This window comes from Sitophilus oryzae, unplaced genomic scaffold (genome assembly GCF_002938485.1).
Source record: "Sitophilus oryzae breed Bouriz unplaced genomic scaffold, Soryzae_2.0 scaffold_535_pilon_pilon, whole genome shotgun sequence".
In the NCBI taxonomy this organism is placed as follows: Eukaryota; Metazoa; Arthropoda; class Insecta; order Coleoptera; family Curculionidae; genus Sitophilus; species Sitophilus oryzae.
This window is the reverse complement of record NW_022147124.1, coordinates 1092279-1114622: the sequence shown is the minus strand read 5'-3', so window position 1 is coordinate 1114622 and position 22344 is coordinate 1092279. Positions and strand designations below refer to the sequence as shown.

Sequence of the window (22344 nt, the reverse complement as noted above, 5' to 3'; positions counted from 1 at the left end):
ACGAAATAAACTAACAGTTCTGCTCGAGACTATTGCGCCATCTGCTATTTAAACGCTAAATATCAAAATATAAATCAATAATAACGTTATAAATGATCCGTCCAATTATAGAAATCTGTATATTATAAGATTAAAACCCTCTAAGAATCGCAATCCCATTCAAACCCTTATGTTCCTACCCTATTTATATTTAGGGTGCGTTTCAATCACCTAATCTATAATTTAGTCATACAATAACTGTGAGAGAAGCATGGGTACAGAATATATTTTAAATGGTAAAATATTTGATTATAATATTTATTCCTTCTATAATTTTCGTTTAACGAGAAATTGTCAAGATGCAGTTTTGTAGTATTTACTAAATCATTTTTTTAATATACACGAAAACAAGTTGCGTTGTTTTCTGTCAATGTAAATTTGATGTAAATAAAATTATAAATTAACCTTTATTAAATTTGAAGTTTGAATTGTCAGTATATCGAAATTTGCATAAATAGAGTTCAATATAGCCGGAGTATTATGGCATTTCGGTGAGTATTATGGCATTTATTAATTTTATTGCTTTATATTTATAGTAATTAGTCAACTAAATTCAATTCCGATACCCAAATTACATCATTTTATTCTTCACACATTTATCATGTAATAAGTTATATTGAAAAATTTAATTAAATTGTTTAAATATAATCCATACTTTTTTCTTCGCGCGAAGCACTCACTAGGATACCGTTTTCTCAACTATTTCTAAATAATAATAATAAAATAATCGTTTCATTAACTTATAATAATCGTTAATTACGTAGTCGAATCAAAATACTGACCACACCATAACAAACATACACACACATTCTAGTCGTGTTTAACGAAAATCGAAAGTGACAATGACCCACAATCGACAATGGTTTGTTTTCGATACCAAAAGAGGTCATTATTATTATAAATTATTCACACCGCGAGATTTTGAACGAGTCTTCATGCTTAGATTACTGCATCACATAAATCGCCCATTAGACGGTTGAACAGATTCATTATATTAAATATATTTTATATTATTTGCTAACGAAAACAATCTCTGTCATTTTATATTATGTTAATTTATATGGAGAATGTCAACGACCGCCATTTCCATCTAAGCCATCTTGATCTCTATTTTTTTGATCAAACGGTATATTTATACAGCTACTGACCTAATAAATAAAGTATCCTGTGAATACACTACTAGAGGGTGAGAAATGTTTCTCCATGTCTTCAGATGCGGATGCTACATAACATCAAGGGTAGAGCTGTTCATCTCGTCTGTTCAATTTATTTGCATCATTTTTATCGCAAAAATAAAGGAAAAATAATAAATAAAGTACCCTGTGGATACACAATCGAAGGTGGTAAAAATGCATGATAAAAAATGATAATTCAAATGCTGACCAAGGGTAGCATAGATACGCAAACCCCATCTGTTTATGTTGTCTGCATCATTTTTTTCCAAAATCAAAGGAAATATAACGTATAAAGTACCGTGTGCATGCACTACGAGAAGATGGAAATATTTCCTTAATGTCTTCAGATGCGAAAAGTAGCTACCAAAAAAAGGTATACCATAGAGTCACAAGTCTTGTTTGTTTAACTTGTTTGCATCATTTTTCTGCAAAAATATAGAAAAATAATGAATTATATACCCTGTGAATATCATCAGAGGGTGGTAAAATTTCATCCATGTCTTCCATGATGCGAATTGCAGATACCATCAAGGATACACCAGAGAATAGCAAATCGTGTCTGTTTAATTTTTTTGCATCATTTTTCGTCCAAAAATAACAAAAAATAATAAAGAAAGTACCCTGTGGATAAACAACTAGATGGTGGTAAAAATTCCTTCATGTTTTCAGATGCGGGCGGTACATGCCATCATACATCACAAGATCTACCGCTGCATAATAAACATAAGTGGGTACCATAGAGCTGCACATCCCGGCTATTTATTTTTCTACAAAAAAATGAATTAAATACACTTCGGACACACTACCAGGCAGTAGTAAAAATTTCTCCATGTCTTCAGATGCGTATGACACCAAATCATGGGTATTATAGAGCCGCGCAAATCCAGTCTCTTTTTTCGCATCATTTATCTGCAAAAATAAAGGAAAAATAATGAATACCTGGAGACGGACTGTGGATACACTACCACAGGGTGGTAACAATTCATCCATGTCTTCAGATAATGATGGTACATGCCATTAGAGGTACCATAGAGCCACAAACACTAATTAAATTGTTTGCATCATTATTCTGCAAAAATAAAGGAAACCCTGTGAAGTATCCATGCATGCAAGAAGATGGAAACAATTCCTCCATGTCTTGTGTCTTGTGTGTGTTCTCCAAGATGCGAATAGTATATATCATAAAGGATACACGAGAGAGTCGCAAGTCTTATCTGTTGAACTTGTTTGCATCAAGAATACAGCATCATTTTTCTGCAAAAATAAACCTAACCTAACCAAAAAATAATGAATTATATACCCTGTGAATATACCATCAGAGGTTGGTAAAACCCTTCAACGGTTGGAGTTTGGCCCTCCGTGCCGCCCTTCACAGTCGAGGAGCTGAGGTACCCCTGAGGTGGAGGCTGGAGGATCAGTCTCCATTTTCTCCACCTCTTTACTAGACTTGGTCTCTCCTTAGACCTGATACCGGTGTTGTCCCGTATCTATAATAGAGGATATGTCCCTCTTTCTCTACTGCCTCCTGGGATTTGAGGTCAATTTCTATTGTAAGGACCTGACCATGACTCTCCTCCCTCGAGTTGATGACTCGCCAACTCAATGTCCTTATATTGAAGTTCTGACCTTGGATAAGGCTCAGCAATAGGTGGTGTCTTTCCCCTTGCTCCTCGGCAGAAAGACCGTTATGGCCGCCCCTTTAGGAATGTTTTCTCCCTTCACTGCAACCAGTTCCGGCCCTTGTCAATTTTTAAGCTTAGGTGCGATTTCCACCAACCAATTCGCCGATTCTTGAGATACAAAATCTATGAGGATCATGCCCACCCGAAAGTGTATCCCCGCAAAACGCAGCTGACCCACATTTTGTAGATCGTTGTGTTGCGATCCGATCGCCACTACTTCGTCCAGTATAGCCTCTTCTAGAGACGTTTGCTGGTCGGTGGTCCGAGCAACCTCTGGGAAATCCTTTGGCAGCACCTCCATTTTTACTTGTCCAGCAACAACGGCAAAGCTATAAGCTCCCTGCTTGCCTCCCGGTGTTGGACGGCTTTCCATCCTGGCTTTTTTCTCTCCCTGCCGGAGAAGAGGTGAGAGGTTCTCGCTCCCTCTCTTGCCTGTTGATGGAGATGAGCCAGGTTGTTTCTGGTTTTTTTTACTCTCCTCTTTTCGGAGGAGTGTTTTGCTTTTGCTTCCTCTGGAGCAAGTCCTTCGTGGAGCAGTCAGGTATCTCCGTTCTTCTGCGCTAAGACCTACTCTCAGAGGATCGTCTAGCCCGCCTGGTTGACCCAGGCTGACTCGGTAGCTTATATCGCTTATTGGGTCTAGAGGTAGGCTCCCGACCCTTGCTGGAGAAGGCGGTAGCTTGTGTGCTGGAGAAAGTGGTAGCTACAACTGTGGAGGATAATCCCAAGCAAGTGTCAGCCGCCCCTCCTGTAGTTTCCTTTAGATTTGGTCCCTTGATACTTTCATTTGTAATGTACCCAGTGTCGCTAGGGGGCTTCCCCACAGCTTCACCGGTGGTGTTTTTAATACTAGATCTCATAGTGTTCCCACGAGTCGCTAGGGATAGTCGGTCCACTTCTACAGAGCCCCGCATGCAGAAGTAAGGGGTAAATACAATGGAGTGCCCCCTCATGCCCCAAGGTTGAGGCCAGTAATGGCTAGTCCTCTATCTAGCCACGCATCCCTTTGACCTAGTCCCGCCATCGTAAGATTTAGGTTTTTGGTAAGGTTGTCTCCTCTTAGTCCAGGCGGTTAAGCCAAGACCCCCCCCCACACCCTCTACCAGCGAGACATTACCACAGTCAATAGAGGGTGCCTGGTATGACGGACAGGGGTAGCCCCGTCAGGCATCGTTATATGTCTTGGTTTAATTATCTGGCCACGACACTACAGCCAGGGACAAAACAATGAGATGCTTCTTAGACCGAGCTAAAGTACTAGAGGAGATTCCTCCAGCACCTGACAAGGAGATTCCCAACCAACGACAAGGTCTTGCATCTCCTAGGGAAAGATGTTTGTGTCAAACTTGTTTGTATCATTTTTGACACTAGAGAGTAGCTTCACTGGATTTATTATTATATCCTTAAAATTTAACTTTATATGGTCAACTTTTCTCTTGCTGCTGAATAAAATCACCTCTGTTTTTTCCACAGCTATTTCCAGTCTGTGCTCACGCATCCATCTGGCTCTGATCTTATTTAGCACTTGGCTACTTAAAACTGAAAGTATTACAATATTAAGACAAAACACATTAGATTCGGAAAAATCTTGCCAATTTTGATTAAAAATACACAGACTAGACGCACCTTTAACATCACTCGGTAAATCATTAAATTGGCGCAATCCATCACAAAAGCTACTTTATTGTAACAGTGTTGTTTTGACCGTAGGTATATTATAAAGTGTACTGGATTTAATACAATGGTATTAAATCCAGTTCACATTATAACATGTGTGTACAATGTGAGCATATATGAATTGAAACTTCTTACTAACAGCTAAAATAAAGGAAACATAATGTTACAACATAAAGTACCTTGTGCATGCACTACGAGACGGTGGAAAACAATTCTCCATCTCTTCAGATGCGAATAGTAGATACCATAAAGAGAGTCGCAAATATTTTCTGTTTAACTTGTTTGTATCATTTTTCTGCAAAAATAATATAAAAAACAATTAATTAGACCCTCCGGTTATACTACTAGAGTGTGGTAACCATCATGTGATATGTGCCATCAAGGGTACCAAAGAGTCGCAGACTCGTCTCTTTAATTGGTTTGTATAATTTTTGTGCAAAAATAAAAAAACAACTTATTAAATACCCTGTGGATACACTACCAGAGGGTGGTAATACACTACTTTCGGGAAACCATAGAGCCAATCCCACCTGTTTAACTTGTTCATTTCATTGCGTCATTTTTGTGCAAATGCAAAGATTAAATAAATAAAATAGTTAACTATCCTGTGGATACATTACCAGATAAAATATATTTAAATCGTATTATCCATAATCTCTGTAATTCCACTCCAATCAATATTACTCGTTTGTAAATGTAGAATGCAGTCGTAATATAAGTTCCTGCAAATTCAATACATTTAATTTGAATTAATTGCGTAAAAGTGATAAACAAACTAAACCAATTTCAAGTAAAAAACAGCAAGTATATTTCATTATTATTGAGTTTTGCCTGTCTTGTCTTTCTGGTTCTACAACTTTACATTAAAAACTGGGACATTACAAATTAAGTGTGTTCAAAACTAAATGTCCCAAGAAATTGCTACATCAAAAAATAACGCTCTGGTTAGTGGAATCGTTTTCGTCTGCTTCGAAATCGACCAGGACCGGGATTACGACAAATATTATTTTGCGCATATTTCCATATACAAATTCTTTTGGAATAAATATTTATGTATTATAGATAACTGGCTTTCTCTCCTAGATACATACGTAATTTTAAAGCAGTATAATTTCCTGCAATATGGTATACGGGTAATAGTAGGTAGCGATTACGCACAGACAGCTAATATTTTTTAATCATGTTTGATTTAGAATATTTTACAGTATTTTATGAATGTTTATTTACTTGCAAACCCCCAATTGGTCTAACCAATATAAACGACTTAACATTCAGACGAAAAATAAAGCTAGAAAAGCTGATAATATTTCATAGACTCTATACTCTATAGCAGGTGGTGCATTCAGCGGCGGTGTTGGAAGCATAGAATATCCCATGCAAATTTTGAATTGTCCAAATATTGGCTCCCCTGTTAATTTTACAGCGAAATCGTACATAGGTTTATTAAAGGTCTGTGTACGCTGAATAGACCTGTCAAATTTGAACAATTTTGTACAAGCCGGTTTTAACTATTTTAAGAAAGACTGCATCTATTTTTAAATTAAAACTGAACAGGTTGTTACCTGCAAAAACAATGCAAAACCATAAAATTTAACACGATTTAGAGACCACGTCAATACAGGGTAGTTAAATTGGGGCAAAGTTGCGCTTTGGGATGTTCACCAAGATGCCATCAAAAAAGTTTTAAAAATTTCAAGGATTGCTGAGTTTTTTAGAAAAAAAAACGGATTTTTTGGAAAATAATTTTTATTTTTCCCTGTTGTTACTTTTTAGAACATCAAAAAACTAATTGCATATTCTCTGGCCACTTTATTAGGGATATCTGATAGTATTTTTAGATTTTCAAATTAGTTGATAATTTGTGATATACAACCAACTTATTTTTTTTAAATACGGACCTGCATTTTTTATTTCGGGTTTTGAAAGAATTCGGTCTCCTGAGTACAATGATATGCCACACTTATTTTTTTTTGTTTCGGACATTTGAACACAATTTATTTAAACTAATTTCAAGTCCGGTTCTGTTTTTCTTAAATATTTAATCTATTTATTCATCGTTAAAATATTGATAAGCTGTCAAACTTAACAATGAAGTGGGGTAAAATATTAAATACGGAAAATCAAATGCAATAAAATAGTAAAAAATAATATAAAATAAATAATAAAAATATAATGTAATATAATCAATCAAATCGTTTCCCCGGAAGATGGATAGAAAATGGTAGAGCAGTATAATGGCCAGCAGGGCCGGTTTTAAGGGTCATTGGGCCCCAAGCGGATTTTTTTTCGGGCCCCCCTATCCTACGTTTGTTATATATAATGATTATGGTTAGGTATGTAGTGTGTTGTGTGTTGTATGATTTACTAAATTATCTACGTAAAAAAAAAGTACAGAAAATCAGAGGCTGTTAACACTTGTAGCGGTATAAATAAAATGGCGATCACCCAAATTCCATTATTGCAAAAAAGCGAAATTCATAAATTGAACTACCAGGGCCATCTATATATTAGTTTATAAGAAACCTAATGTTAAGATCCAGAAACCTGTTTTACTATTATATTAAATTAATGTATTATATTTAATATTTCCCACATATTTTATTAATTATGCTACATGGTATATTCTAAATTTTCAAAAATTTTTATTCGCAAAAAAAATCATGCGTAACTGCGTTTCTGGATCCGCATTATATTACCACTAAAAATATTTACACTTATTTAAGACTCACCCTGTATATTACTTAAGAACTAGCCCATATTAGGGTAAAAATATATATTTTTTAATTGTTAAAAAATATATATTTTGTTGACAAATACTACCCGGTAGTCAATTTGTTTTGTAATCACAGGTGTAAATTATTCGTATATTTATGTAAACTATTTTTTCTAGTCATTTTTCTTATATGTTGGTGCATTATATAAATCAAAGGAAATCAGGACTTTCACATAATGTGCTATTAATATTTATTGGATCTTTTAAAACGCATTAAGTAGTTCTAATAATGATCAATAACGTTAGATACATATATTGACAAAGCGGCTTCTTTGGTTGAGGGTATAGTATATATATATACCTGCTTTTGGTATAGTATTTCAAACAAAATTGTGTTGTGATCACTCATGTTTTCTAGTTCGCTCTCGGCTCTCTAATTATGAATTGTTTTGCTTATTCTATGAGAGGTTATATTAAAATCAATTATTGAAGTACCATTTGGTCTATCAAAAGTTAGGCGTTAGGTGCCTTCTTGTATTAAATATAACTAGACTAGATCTGTTCAAGCTATCCATTCTTCAAGAATTGGCCTTTAATATTTGTTAGTAGATGATCTAGGAGTCATAGATTTGGCATTTCAATCACCGCCCATCATAATATATTTTGTTGTTTGTCTAGTGCATGCTGATATGCCATTCATTAGTACTTCAAAATTATCTATTTCTCCATTCGGTGAGAAACAATAGAATATTAGAACTAGATCCTCTGTTTCAACAAACACCAATCCACGTCCACAGAAATAATTTATCACAGTTATGTTTTTAGTGCCAATAAAGCTATCACAGTTAATATGATAGAATAGATTATTTCAATTTAGGCAACCAATATTACTGTAGTTGCGAGTTGCAATTTTGTTGCGAGTTGCGATTTTGCTGCGATTGTGATTTTGCAAACTAGGACAGTTTGAATTTTTAGGAGTTATAATTTGGATTTTGTTTGGATGTAATTTTGTAGTCCATTGAAGCATTTTATAGTAAACTGCGATTGAATGTACTCTCTGATTTAATTTATTTATCGAGAAGGTATTATTTTTCTAGGGCCAAGATCGTCATGTAGCGGGTGTTTCAGTCGTTCGCCCCTATTACTTTTTTCTGATAAAAAAACGAGATTTGGTATGTTAGCATATGACATAAATTAGGATTGATTAGCGTATTCAATTCGTCTCGATCACTTCCTGATCAATCCATTTCGATCACTGCTGACTCAAAGAGTCCCATCTTTTCATGATATTTTGACGACGTTTCGTGCACTACGAAACCTCATCATCAATCAATCAAATCAAAAACTCGTCCGATTTAAATGATTTTTGGTACGTCGATAGATTGGACCAAGGCCAACTTTGCCATGTACGTCACGTGTCACTGTGACAGTTAGTTTTGACGTAAGAAACGTCAAAATTTGATGTCGTCCGATCGCGACCAAATTTGGTGGGTAGGCTAAATAGAGCGACAGTACACAGGGTCCCACCCTGCAAAGTTGGATACGACGTTTCGTTTATATCATCATCAGGGTAGGACTAAGGAATTGATATTGGAGAAAAATGTCGGTCGATTTTCGCATAAATAGGGACGGGCTACAGGATGACGCTCTTGACGGTTCGAAGTTCGAACCGATGCCTCTAGATGGACTAAATCATTAGGATTTTTCTTAATTATGGGTCGATTGGAACCAAACTCGGCACGTGAATAGAGGTACCCGAATGGAGGTCTCAGACTGACAGACAGACGGAAGTTCACTTCAAATATGCGCACACAATTTTTTTGCTTTATTCGATAGAAAATGACACTCTAAATAAAATGGCATATCATATGTCAACTTTTGACATTTACGCTTAAAAAATCGTATTTTAAATTTCAATCTAGAGTGCCATGGCTGTGTTAAAAACACTAATTTTTAATCAAGGATCTTCGAAAAAAAATTAATTGTCTATTGTTTTTCGTGTGTTGTCCTGGCCGACAAGATAGATATTGGTATGTGTAGTTGCAGCAGTTGCAGCATAATATTATAAATTTTTTATACCTATACTATATGTTGCAGATCTTAAACAAAAATTAAAAACTAAACAACTGCTTTTTATTAACTTTTTTTCAACTGTTAAGCTACATGCACAGACAATTATAGACCTAGTATAATATTTAAATATTAAAATCGCAATCGCAGTTACAGTCGCAGCGATTTAAAAATGGCAATCGCAGTTTTAATTGCGATTGGAGAATCGCAGTTTTGCTCATCTCTAGTTTGTATGGTATCGGTATCAACTGTTTTATCAAAGTCGAAACCAGCCTTCTTACTGTGACCATAAAAAGTCTTCCAACTCGACTTTGGTGAAACAGTCAATGCTCTATAAGCAGCGTACAAGTATGACGCGCGCGGCATTAATATAAATACAGTTATATAGCAGCTTCCAAGTATACTTTGGATCCATGGTAACAAAATAGATCAAATACACTTAGACGCTGCGAGCCTCTCACTTGGACACCACTTGGATCGTATCAACCGATTTTAAAGCGGTTGGTACGATCTAAAAACCATACAAGTGAATTCAATCCAAGTACACTTGGATCATACCAACTAATTTAAAATCGGTTGATATACCATGCAATTGGCCTCCAAGCGAGACGCGCGCAGCATCCAAATATACACTTTGACTGTGTCAACTAGGCTTAACCATTTCAATTATTATTGATGGTTCCATAGAAAAAGTAATCTACTAGATACGAATACACCTTATCAGACCAACCTCACCATTAGCAGGACCGACTTCAAGGCCCCGCGTCTACTTGCCACCACAGTTTCGTTAACCCGCGTCTCGTTTTCGTTTTCAGCAGGATAGTCGGCCGCGGCGCTCGCTGCTGCCATCGTCGTCAGTCGCTGGTAGAATGTGGGGTGGCGCGCAGCCGCTCCTGCCGCTCGTGCTGCTGAGTGCGTTCGTCTCGTGCTGCGGCGCCCTCGGTGCTGCGGGAGCCTCCTCCTCCGAGGCCGAAGACAGCCAGCTGAAGGTCGGCCGGTCCATCGACATCTTCACCAGGTCAGAATACCCGATAAGTGCTTCTTTTTTAAGTCAGAATACCATATAGGTGTTTGTTTTTCGTTTAAGTTGATGTTTTTGTTGCCAGTTTTGTTTTTGTAGCAGCGGTGTCTGGTAGAATTTGTGCGTCGGGCATCTGTAGTTCCTAGAATAAAAAATGGGAATTTTGTTTAAGTGTAAACATAAAGTATGTATGAGGATGTATTTCAGGAAAATATTTTGACTTATAGGGTGGCTCAAAAAAGTAGATCAGAATGTTTTTTTTTAATGGAGCACCCTGTATATTATTTCATTTTTACCTTCCTTTCAGATCATTTTACATAATCCTAAAATATGAGTAAATATATTTCGAGAGGTTCAGAGATATTAATAAATAAATAAAAAATATTATTATTATAACCTTCATTAAAATTTTTTTTACAAATACAAGAACTGTTCTGAAATCAAAACTATGTAGGTAATTAATTTAGATGGTATATACTTACTTTGTTATAAATATCGTAATCTTAAATCATACAGGATGTTCAAAATTCTACGCCAAATTGTCTAAAATATAAAATAATTTTTCTTTGTTTTTTTTTTAAATGGTACACCCAGTATATTATTATTTTATTAGATGGAGAATTAAGAAATGAACATTTTGTATATTTAAAGTATTTCAAAATTTTTAATGGTTTCGCAGATACACGCTGTCGTATTACTTCATATGTTTCTCTCAGTGGTATAATACCAGCGAAAAATCATTGGGTGGCTTTGATAAAAATTTACTGTGGAAGATGCCATATGAAATATAAAACCGCGAATATCTGCGAATCCGTTAAAAATTTTGAAATACTCTAAATACGAAAATTGCTCATTTTTTAATTCTCCATCTATTGAAAAAATAATATACAGGGCGTTCCATTAAAAAAACAAAGAAATTTTATTTTATATTTTAGAAAGTTTCGTGTAGAATTTTGAACACTCTGTATGATTTACCATTACCATATTTATAGCAAAGTAAGTATAGACAATCTAAAAACACAGTAAATATATAATATAGTTTTGATTTCAGGACAGTTCTTGTATATTTAATAATTTTTTAAGAAAGGCTGAAAAATATATTTTTTATTTATTTATTTATATTTATGAATCAACAACCAAACCAACCAAACCAAAAATGCAGTAATATACAGGGTGTTCCATTTAAAAAAATCATCCCGATCTACTTACATTTTTCGGCCACCTTATGGAAGTTAAAATATTTTCCTGTTAGGTTTCCTATTAGGTTTGCGGTTAAACAAAATTCCCAAGTTTTTTATTCTAGGAGCTACATAATATGTCCGACGCACTAATTTTCAAAATTAATTGAGGGCGTCAAGTTGCAAAACCGGCCTTATCCCAAAAACGTTATTTAGAGATAATAAGGAAAAACGTTTTGGCAAATGTTTGAAGCGTTATTTTACAAAAAACGTGTCCATTATTGTTTTGTCTCTGGTTTTTGTAGAAATTAAAATTAATATTTAAATTTTAAAGAGAAAAAACACAAAAATAATTTGGATAAGGCGGGTTTTGTTACAGTATGATACATAAACTTCAACATATGTAACTCGCCTTATCCGTATTATTTTTGTGTTTATTCTCTTTAAAAATTAAACATTAATTTTTATTTCTACAAAAACCAGATACAAAACAAAGATTCCACTTAATGGGCACGTTTCTTGTGTGCGTTTTGATTTGCTGGTTTTAATGCGGCAAGATATTTGCATCCTAACTTGGAATTACTAGGTATGCTATTTTATTAAAACTAGGTGATGATTTGAAATGGATAAGACGTCAGTAGTAATACTATATTTGTGTAAAAAGTCTATAAAGAAATGCGGGATTTGCAACAATAATGACAATAAAAAGCAAATATAATACGTGGCAGTAACGTAATTTGTAGTGAATTTTATATAGGAATAGGGGAATTTTCCTGCAGTTTGGGACTATATTTATGTAGATTTTAGGGTCCACTATTAATGTACATATATCAATATGCCATTTTTTATTAAAAAAAATGTATAATGCGGGTTTTGCAACTTAACCTCTCAATTATAAACACAGGGTGTTTCAAAAAACATGTGCCATCTATCGGGGGGAGGTTCCTTAAGTAAAAATCACTACTTTGTTTCGTAGCTTTGTTTCGCTACTTTGTTTCGTAGCTTTATATTTCATCCAAGTGTTTCTAACCATTCGAATGAAATGTGGAGGGTAGAGTGTTACATATTTTAATGCTAAAATAAGTGTCGAAAAATTTACCGGAGACGAGTTATCACTAGAATATTATTCTAAAAAAAACATGTGCCCCACTGACTTTTTCCCTTTTATTAATAAAAGTGTATTGTCCATTTAATACGGATTAAAAGTTGTATCTTGATATTTTGTCCATTTCGATCTCCTCTCGGATCTCCTCGATGAGATAAACGCAATTTTATGAATGACAATTAATAAACTTAAAATAGAAATAAAATTAATAAATTATTAATTTAATGTAATTTATAACTAAAGTTTACTAAAATTTATAGCACTAATGTACATTGCTATCTACAGCAAATTCCCCCAAAAAATAATGGTATTTAAAATAATTACAAAAGGCCTATTTCTCTAAAAAAAATTCTTTTGATCATGAATCTATGAGTACTTACTTAATTTTGCATTTTAGCAAGTTCTTCTTCTTCAGATGCCTATCCATTCACTGGATGTTAGCGACCACATGTTGAAACCTTTCTCTATCTCTTGCGGTGTTTATGAGCTCTCCTATAGTCTTCAGACCGGTCCACTGTCTGATGTTTCTCGCCCATGACAGCTGTTTTCTACCTATTCCCCTCTTGCCTTCTATTTTTCCTTCAAGTATGAGCTGCAGAATGTTGTATTTTTCATTTCGAACTATGTGTCCTAAGTAGAAGGTCTTCCGTTTTTTAATTATATTTAATAGTTCTCTCTCCTTCTGCATCATATTGAGTACTTCTTCATTAGTTATCCTATCGGTCCACGATATTTTCAAGAGACGCCTGGATGTCCACATCTCAAAGGCTTCTAATTTATTTATAGTATTAGTTTTCATGGTCCACGCTTCCACCCCATAGAGCAGGACGGACCATACGTAGCACTTTGCATATCGTAGACGCAGCTGCAGTTGGATATCTCTGCAGTTCAGTACGATTTTGAACTTAAGAAATGCTGCGCTCGCTTTTCCTATTCTTGTTCTAATTTCTCGCTCAGGGTTCCAGTCCGCATGCAGCCAACAGCCAAGATACTGATATTTTTCCACCCGTTCTAGAAGTTGATTTCCTATGCTGAGGGTTGAGTTCGCATACCTTAGTTTGTCACGGCTAATGATCATGAATTTGGTTTTATTAGCGTTGATGTTTAATCCATATCTGTTGCTAGCTATTTAGGCGGGTACACATGTCTTGTAACTCATTCATATTGTTTGCTAGCAACACGGAGTCATCTGCGTATCTTAGGTTTGATATTGGGATTCCATTAACCTTTATTCCCTGCTCCGAGTCCTCAAAAGCCTCACTGAAGATCTCCTCCGAGTACATATTGAATAAAAGTGGAGAGAGTACACAACCTTGTCTTACTCCCCTACGTATACGGATATCCTCAGTTCTGAAGCTTTGTGTCTTTACATGTGCTCTTTGATACCAATATAAATTTTCGATGCATCTGATGTCCTTCTCATCCACGTCTGTTTTCCGTAGTATCTCAATGAGTTTACCGTGGCGCACTCGATCAAAAGCTTTTTCATAATCAATGAAACACATGAACACATCTTTCTTAACGTCTAGGCAGTTTTGTACCAGCACTTGTATGCTGAACAGCGCTTCTCCGGTGCCCATTCCAGCTCTAAACCCAAACTGATTTTCGCTCACATTACGCTCGCATTTTTTGTATATGCTATTGTGTAATATTTTCAAGAATATCTTGAGCGTGTGATTCATTAGACTTATTAGTCTGTGGTCATTGCAGTGGCGTGCATTGCCTTTCTTAGGAAGTGGGATAAAGGTCGAACTCAGCCAGCTTTCAGGAATTTGCCCCGTGTCATAGATATGATTGAATACTCTTTGTAGGAGGGAAATGCTTTCATCGTCCAATAATTTCAGTATTTCCGTTGGTATGTGGTCTGGACCTGGCGCCTTGTTGTTCTTAGCTAATTTAATTGCTCTCTTTATTTCTTCGTTAGTTATGGATGGACCTGATGGTAGACTTTAGTATTTGGCATATTATACAATCGAGGGGTTGTTTTTTTACTCTAACATTAAAACACCCTGTGCAATAATTTCTTGTGTAAATTTTCCTAAAATATAATTTTACGATCAGAACCTCGTCTCCTGAGTATTTTGTTTTTTGATTCATGTCAGTACATGCTTTGGTTAATTTTGAAGAGCGAAATGAACTGTGAATGTGAATTAAGAACGAAATGATCTCCATCAACTTGCAATTTTTTCAATTATCATTACATTTGGTGTAATTTTTTAAAATGACGAGATGGGTTTTCATGACTATTGTAACGTCATATTACGCTGCATTGGATACTTTATACTAAATATAAAAACGTTAAAACAAAAACATCTGTTATACTTAAGTATTCAAACAGAAAAAGAAATTGTAAAAATACTATAATACTTTGTATTGCCTTCCTTGGCTGCTATATCTGCCTGTACAATATACGTCCGTTTATACTGTCATCGAGGCTGCATAATATCATATTGAGTTATGTTTTCCCATTCTTCGCTAAGGAAGTTCATTTAATGAAGCTGGTACCGCTTCGCGACCTCTAACCCTCCTGCCAAGCATTTCCCAAACGTCGAACATGATAGGCAGTTCCATGGTAGTATATAGTTCACAATAATCACCAAAGACGCCTTGTCATATTGAAAAATAACTTCAAAAAGGGATGATAATTGAAAAAAATTGACATGATACGAAAAACAAAATGCTCAGGAGACTTGGTTCTGACCAAAAATTATATTTTAGGAAAATTTACACACGAAATTATTGCAAAATTGATATAAAAAAATTGGTAAATTAATGAAGATAAACACTAATTTTGACCAAAAATTTATCCGTTGCGTTTTTTTGCATCTGAGTGTAGATACTAAAATTTACTTCACCGAATTATCAAGTTCAATTTTTCTGTTTCTCAAAGGTTTCATTCGTAGATATAATTTGGTCTACAGAACTTTAATATTTTGAAATTTAATATTTCCAAAAGGAAATCGCAGTTATGTCCGTTGCGGTTTTCTGTACAATACGGATTCATTTACAACGACGATTTCGTTATATATTTAAATTAGACCAAAACTAAATTTTTTGCAATCTAGATTTAGTTGGCGTCGTCAGATTGACCTACAATTACCACTGGAACTGGTTTCTTTTTCATATTATTTTCGATGTCAAGTTATCCAACAGAATATATATACGATTCAGTTTTAAATCCTTCTTTCTTATCTTGTTTCGTTTCGAGTCAAGGTTTCGAATACAAGAAGCGAATATTTCGGTCACTAGGTTCTCGTTATATAATATTTTTAAAACTAAACATGTGATTATTTGGTAATTAATTACAACATTCATAATATTGTTAGGTTTTTGCTGTGTTCCGTGTGGACAGTCAAAAGTCTAATTAAATTTGAAACTCGATTACTGATAAAACTAAATTTATTTATAACCTAATGTTAATAATGACGAACGATGCGTACAAATTATATCAGATACAAAACTATCTGAAACTAGAAATAGCCATCTTATAGTCAAGCAACATTAGAAGGGATCAACTTAACAGTAACAATCAATGGCAAAGTTGGTTAAAGAATCCTTAGAGGAGCTGAACAAATAAGGCAAAGAAAATAATGTCCTCCTACTCTGGGTGCCCGCTCACCAAGGGATGGTAATCAAAAAGCAAACGATCTAGCTAAAAAAGGAGCAAACACTCCACTAACTAGACCAGAACCGTTCTGCTTTCTAAGTGGAAAACATCTTAAAACAGTTCTCAAGAACCTGGAAGACTCCATCCGTAATATAGCCTGGATTGGGAATCCTCAACGGTCTAAAACACACGAACAAATTTCTCAAAACTTATGACCAAGAAAAATGAAACATTTTCCTCGATTTAAGTAAGAACACTCTTCTGATTGTAACGGGGTTTTTAACAGGAAACCTCAACGAACACCTCAGTAGATTGAAGCTAAGAAATAACGGCAAATGTAGATTCTATAGGGAAATGGAGAAACACCAGAACACCTCATCAGGGAGTGCGCCGAGACGAAAACCATTTGTGCCACAAACTTTGATACGAATGATATTGAAGATGGACAACAAACTTCTGTAAAACAGTCTCAGAAACTGGCTTCTGTTAAAGCCCTGAGACTGTATGATCAGTTATCACTCAAGAAAGGGGAGCACAATAGATTTTATAGGCCGCGATGATCATTAACTCACGGTGATGATATCCGTCCCTTATAATATACAATATTAATATGACGAATTTATGTCTAATTAGAGTAATTAAAGATATATAGCCTATAATTAAAGATATATAGCCTAAGACCAAGATAGCCTAAACGTGTCTTAAACCGCGCCACTGATCAGTGTGCATTAAACTTCATTCAGAACAAAATTAGTGGTTTCAATTAGCGCAGAAGTTTGCTCCTTTAATGTCAATGTAAGCATTCAGAACGTCAAAATAAAGTGGTGGTCATTTTCAATTAGTAGAAAAAGTTAACAAACGTTTAACTTTTCCACTAATTATACTTCAAAATTTGCTAGAAATGTCATTTTGGCTTTTGATTATCATCCGTCAAGAGAAATTATGGTCAGATATCAAAAATGGATTGTTTTATAAGCTAAATATTAGGCTTTCTCTATGGATACGACTGACTACCGCAATCTGTTGCTAGAATATTCTATTCCTCTTGTTCTGATATCCCCGTCTATTCCTTCTCTCCAACTCCGTCTAGGTCTCCCTCTCTTTCTTTTACCTTGCGGTGTCCAATTGAGTATTTTTTTGGGCGTTCTAATACTCAATTGGATGTCCAATTGAGTATTTTTTTTCTCTCTTCCATTCTTTGTACGTGGCCGTAACACCTGAGTTAGTTAATTTTGATGTCTTCTGTTATTCTATGCTTAACTCCCATCATGTTCTGAATTCTTTCATTTCTTACTCTATCCAGTTTCGATTTCCCGGGCGCGCGCCTCCAATTGTCTAATTGCTCGTCTTCCCTGGTTGTTTCTGCACTTTATTTCAAGGCTACCATCGTTGGTAATGTGCAATGTGCATGCCAAGATATTTATATTTTTGGCAGTTTTTTATCTCTTGCTGTTCTAGGATTAAGTTCTGTTGTTCGCCACCGATACACATATATTCCGTCTTCATAAGGTTGTTATACTCTTCAATTAGTTTACGGATCATATATTCCAGGTCCTCGTAGTCTTGAGCCAGTATTATTTGATCATCAGCGAAACAAAGAGTGTTAAGTATCCCCATCTGTTCGCATTTCCTTTTCCACGTTTTCAGAGCTTGTTCCAAATAGATTTTAAACAGTGTCGGGGACAGACATCAGCCCTGTCTAAAACCTTTGTTTGTGCTGAATCCCTTTGATACTGTTTGTCCTTTCTTTACTTGGCTAGTATTATTCTTATAAAGTTCTTGGACAGCCTTAATTAATGTTATGCTGATATTAGTTTTCTCGAGAGCTTCCCACAATTTAGACTGGGGTACACTCTCCTACGCTTCCTTGAGGTCTACGTAGAGGAAATTATCTGTGTCAGTGTAAATAAATGGTCGACCGTGGATCTACCAGCTCTAAGTCCCTCTTGTTCTTCAGCCTTCATATCCCAGTATTCTTCCTCAATTCTCTTTTTGACCAATTTTCCATAGACTCTTGAAACATAGCTCAGCACGGAGATTCCTCGATAGTTATTGCAATCGTCTTTACTTCCTTTCTTGTGTATTGTTATATATGATGTTTTCCATTTTTGCGGTATATTTTCACCATTAAGGCACTTTATAATGGCACAGTAATTCTGGAGGAATTTTACTTGGACATGGCGATTTTCTATTTTTCAGGGTTTGGCAAATCTGTTTTACTTCTTTGGTATTGATCCTCAGCGGAGAAGCTCGGTTCGTATTTGAATGTCCGATTGTGGCTGCAATGTGTGTTGGTATTCTGCCCTTTCTTCGGTCAACAGTTTAGCAAAATAGTCGTCCCATCTTGGTAATGTAATTGGTGAGATGATATCTTTGGTCTTTTCTTTTCGAAGGGATCTTAATATTCTCCAGCTTTCGGTACTTCTACTTCCTCATATATATGTATTAATTCTGGTGCAGTTTCTTCCCCAGCTTTCTTCTTTCTTTTTGTTACAGCTGTGCGTACAATTCTTTGTGCTGTTTTATAGTATAAAGTGTAATTGAAACCATTAATTTATTCCACTAATTCCGAGGTTCTGAATGAAGCTTAAATCTTAAACTTAACTTTAAAGCTTCATTCAGAATCTCGCAATTAGTGCAATAAATTAGTGGTTTAATTCAGAACCTCGGAATTAGTGGAATAAATTAGTGGTTTCAATTACACTTTATACTTTTATTTTTTTTAACTAAAACGTTTAAAGTGTAACTGAAACCACTAAATTATTCCACTAATTGCGAGGGTCTGAATGAAGCTTAAATCTTAAACTTAAGTTTAAAGCTTCATTCAGAACCTCGCAATTAGTGCAATAAATTAGTGGTTTCAGTTACACTTTATACTTTTTAGTTTACGATCATTCAGAATGTTTAAAAAACACAATTAAAATTAATAAAATTAAAATTAATAAAATCAACAGCTTGCGTTAGTCAGTTGTATATAGAGAAAGCTTAATATTTATCTTATAATACAATCAACTTTTGATTTCTAACCACAAATTCTCTTGTCGGAAGATGTCGCAAATTTTGAAGTATAATTAATGGAACAGATCAAAGTTTGATACATTTTTCTACTAACTGAAAATGTCTACCACTAATTTTAACGTTCTGAATGCTTATATTTAAATTAAAGGAACAAACTTCTACGCTAATTGAAACCACTAATTTATTCCACACATCTCTGTTCTCACATCACAGGGAAACAGTTTTAGTCAAAAACGTTTTTGACTAAACCAGGATTGGCTAAAATTGTTTTGTTCTTTCTGTGTACGTCCAGCCTAAACCTCGAAAAGTAGAACGTTCATCTCATACCAAAACCCGTTATGTATATAAATGGATGTATTGTTATTGAAATTTGCTATTTATTATTGCACGTTGCAACACAAACATTAAACAGGTATATTCCATTTAAAACAAAAAATTTGATATTCGGTGTCATAAAGATTTGCGCAACTTTCAAGGTCCTTCGTTAATTACACTTTTTTTGATCATATTCAAACAAATGGTTTCCACAGAATATTTTCCCATGCGCATATACAGTCACAATGGAGAAGAATACTAGAATACACCACGTTTTGTTAATATTTTACACTTTAACAATATAAATGATTTTACTGACCTTTATTTGACAGCAAGTGTCTTAATTGAATAAAACTTGTTTAAATTATTGCTTTTGCCGATGCATCTTTATTTTGAATAAAGAGGGCTAATTGTAAAATATTAATACATGAATAACAGAGAAAATTATGTCGATTTCAAATAGAATATCTTATATTGATTAAAATAAAATAAACTATACCAGGTGCGTCTGAAGAATGCTTCATCCTTATAACTTTTTTATTTTTCCAGTTAAAAAAAAACGAGATTTCGTATATTAGTATATGACATAAAATTGGATTGATTGACGTATTTAATTGTTTTTAGTCACTTCCAGTTTCACCGAAAATGGGTACAATTTTTGGTTTTTAAATGGCACCCTCAGTATACTTTTACTTTATTCGATAGAAAATGACATATCATATGACAAGTTTTTACATTATAGCTTAAAAAAATCGTATTTTAAATTTCAATCTTTCTAGATTGAAATTTGAAAAATAATGCCATGGTTGTGTTAAAAACAATAATTTTTAATCAATGAGCCTTGGAAAAATAGATTTGATCCTCTAATATTTTTCGTGTCTTGTCCTGGCCGGTTAAAAGATGCCCAAATCGTATTTTTTATCTTATCTCATTTTTTTCAAGTAAAATAAGGGTGGCTCAGCATGTTTGAAAAAAGCATTTTTTTACAAATAATTTGGTACCACACGCTTGGTATTTCGAGTCAAATTGCCATTATGCACCGTATATGTTACAATATCCAATAAATTATATGTGAAAATGTCAAAAGTTGACATGTAATATGTCATTCTATTCAGAGTGTCATTTTCTATCTAATAAAGTGAAAAAAAAGCCGAGGGTGCCATTTGAAAATCAAAAGTTGTAGCTTTGGTTGTAGTCATTTCCGGTGAAACAGGAAGTGACCAAAAACAATTGAATACGTCAATCAATTCTAATTTATCTCATATACTAACATACCAAATCTCATTTTTTTATCTGAAAAAATAAAAAAGCAATAGGGGATGAGCCACTTTTGAGACGCACCCGGTATTATTCTATTTCAAATCGCGCTTCATGCTAAGTGTTAAACGTTATAATTACCGTATGATTGAATTCTAGGGAACGACAATCGATGATAATTTTGGCGATGTCAATCTCTACACCTCAACACCTAGAAAAAAAATAAGGAGAAAAACATCATATTTAGGGCATATATTGAGAAATTAAAAATACCAAAGGGTAAAATTGAAGGAAAAAGAGGTCTCGGCAAGAAGAAACTATCTTGGTTAAGAAACATCAGAAATTAGACTCGCCTTACTTTTGAAGAACACAAGGAAAGCCGAGAATCGTGAAGATTTTGCCAAGGTGATCGCCAACCTCCAAAAAATAGACGGCCGCATAAAGAAAAAGAAGAAGAATCTCTAGACGTTGTATACCACAACTTTCTTAAAATCAACTGGCAGTAAAGGCCATTAAAAAGTAAAGGAGAGTATATACGGGCTACCTAATGATGTCTAGAGCTTGACGTCACCAAAATTATCCATTGTCAATCCCTAGCTCCCTAGCCGTCTTTGACGCAGTTTTTTTTTCGACAGTATGATATATATGGCAAAATAAAAACACTAAATCACCACAATACACCAAAAACACTTTTACCTTTACACTGAAAACAACAAAGTGTAAAAGTAAAAGTGTTTTGGTGTATTGTGGTGATTTAGTGTTTTTATTTTGCTGTGTAACACCAAAGGTTCCAACCCTCAACTGTAATGGTATATATGGTCGTAACAAATAATAATCGTTCAACGTAATTATTTATTTATTATATAGTAGAATATTTGATAGTCTGAATGGAATACTAGATACTCTGTATATCCTAATAATAGAAAAAGAATATGTATTACAGCTGCTATAGAATTGAAGCCATATGAAACTTATCAGCCGAAAACCGATTTGTGTTCTTCTCTTTCTTTCTAAATGGGCTTTTCAAACTGATGTCTAGTTCAAAAAGCGACAATATTTTCTTTATACCCACTAGATGTTTTACTAACATAAAACAGTGTCATAAACTTAATTAGAAAAATTGGAACTATATGACTATAATATTTCATTTTCCGTATAAACTTTGCTTTAATTATATTTAACTTATTAGTTTTTAAGTCTTTTTAGTTTCAAATGCACCAAATACAAGACCCTTAACCTTAAATGTGAGGATATAGCTAAATTTTTTCATTAACTAATATATTTTCTCACACTTACGGTATACTATACCTACGTATAGCATTCAAACTAATTATAACGAAATCAAAAATTGTGACATAATTAAGCTGTGCTGTTTTCGTAATTAATGTAAATAATTGGTATGTTAAAATTGCGCTTTTGCGTGTTTAATTTTATATAACTAAATTAGTAGTCTACGATTTCTGCCTGTATGGAATTACATATTTACA

General features: G+C 34.4%; 1 protein-coding gene across 2 annotated transcripts in view; it reads left to right on the top strand.

The window, feature by feature from the left end:
- The first annotated feature begins 443 nt into the window (after positions 1-443).
- The window catches only part of LOC115886916 (torso-like protein), a 53947-nt gene continuing 32046 nt past the window's right edge, over positions 444-22344 (top strand). The window contains exons 1-2 of one of the 2 annotated variants that reach the window (XM_030906242.1): positions 444-530; positions 10172-10374. In XM_030906242.1, the coding sequence (XP_030762102.1) occupies positions 10226-10374 (149 nt within the window). In that variant the 5' untranslated portion in view covers positions 444-530; positions 10172-10225. The remainder of the gene's footprint in view (positions 531-10171; positions 10375-22344) is intronic. The other variant, XM_030906243.1, reaches the window with a different exon arrangement.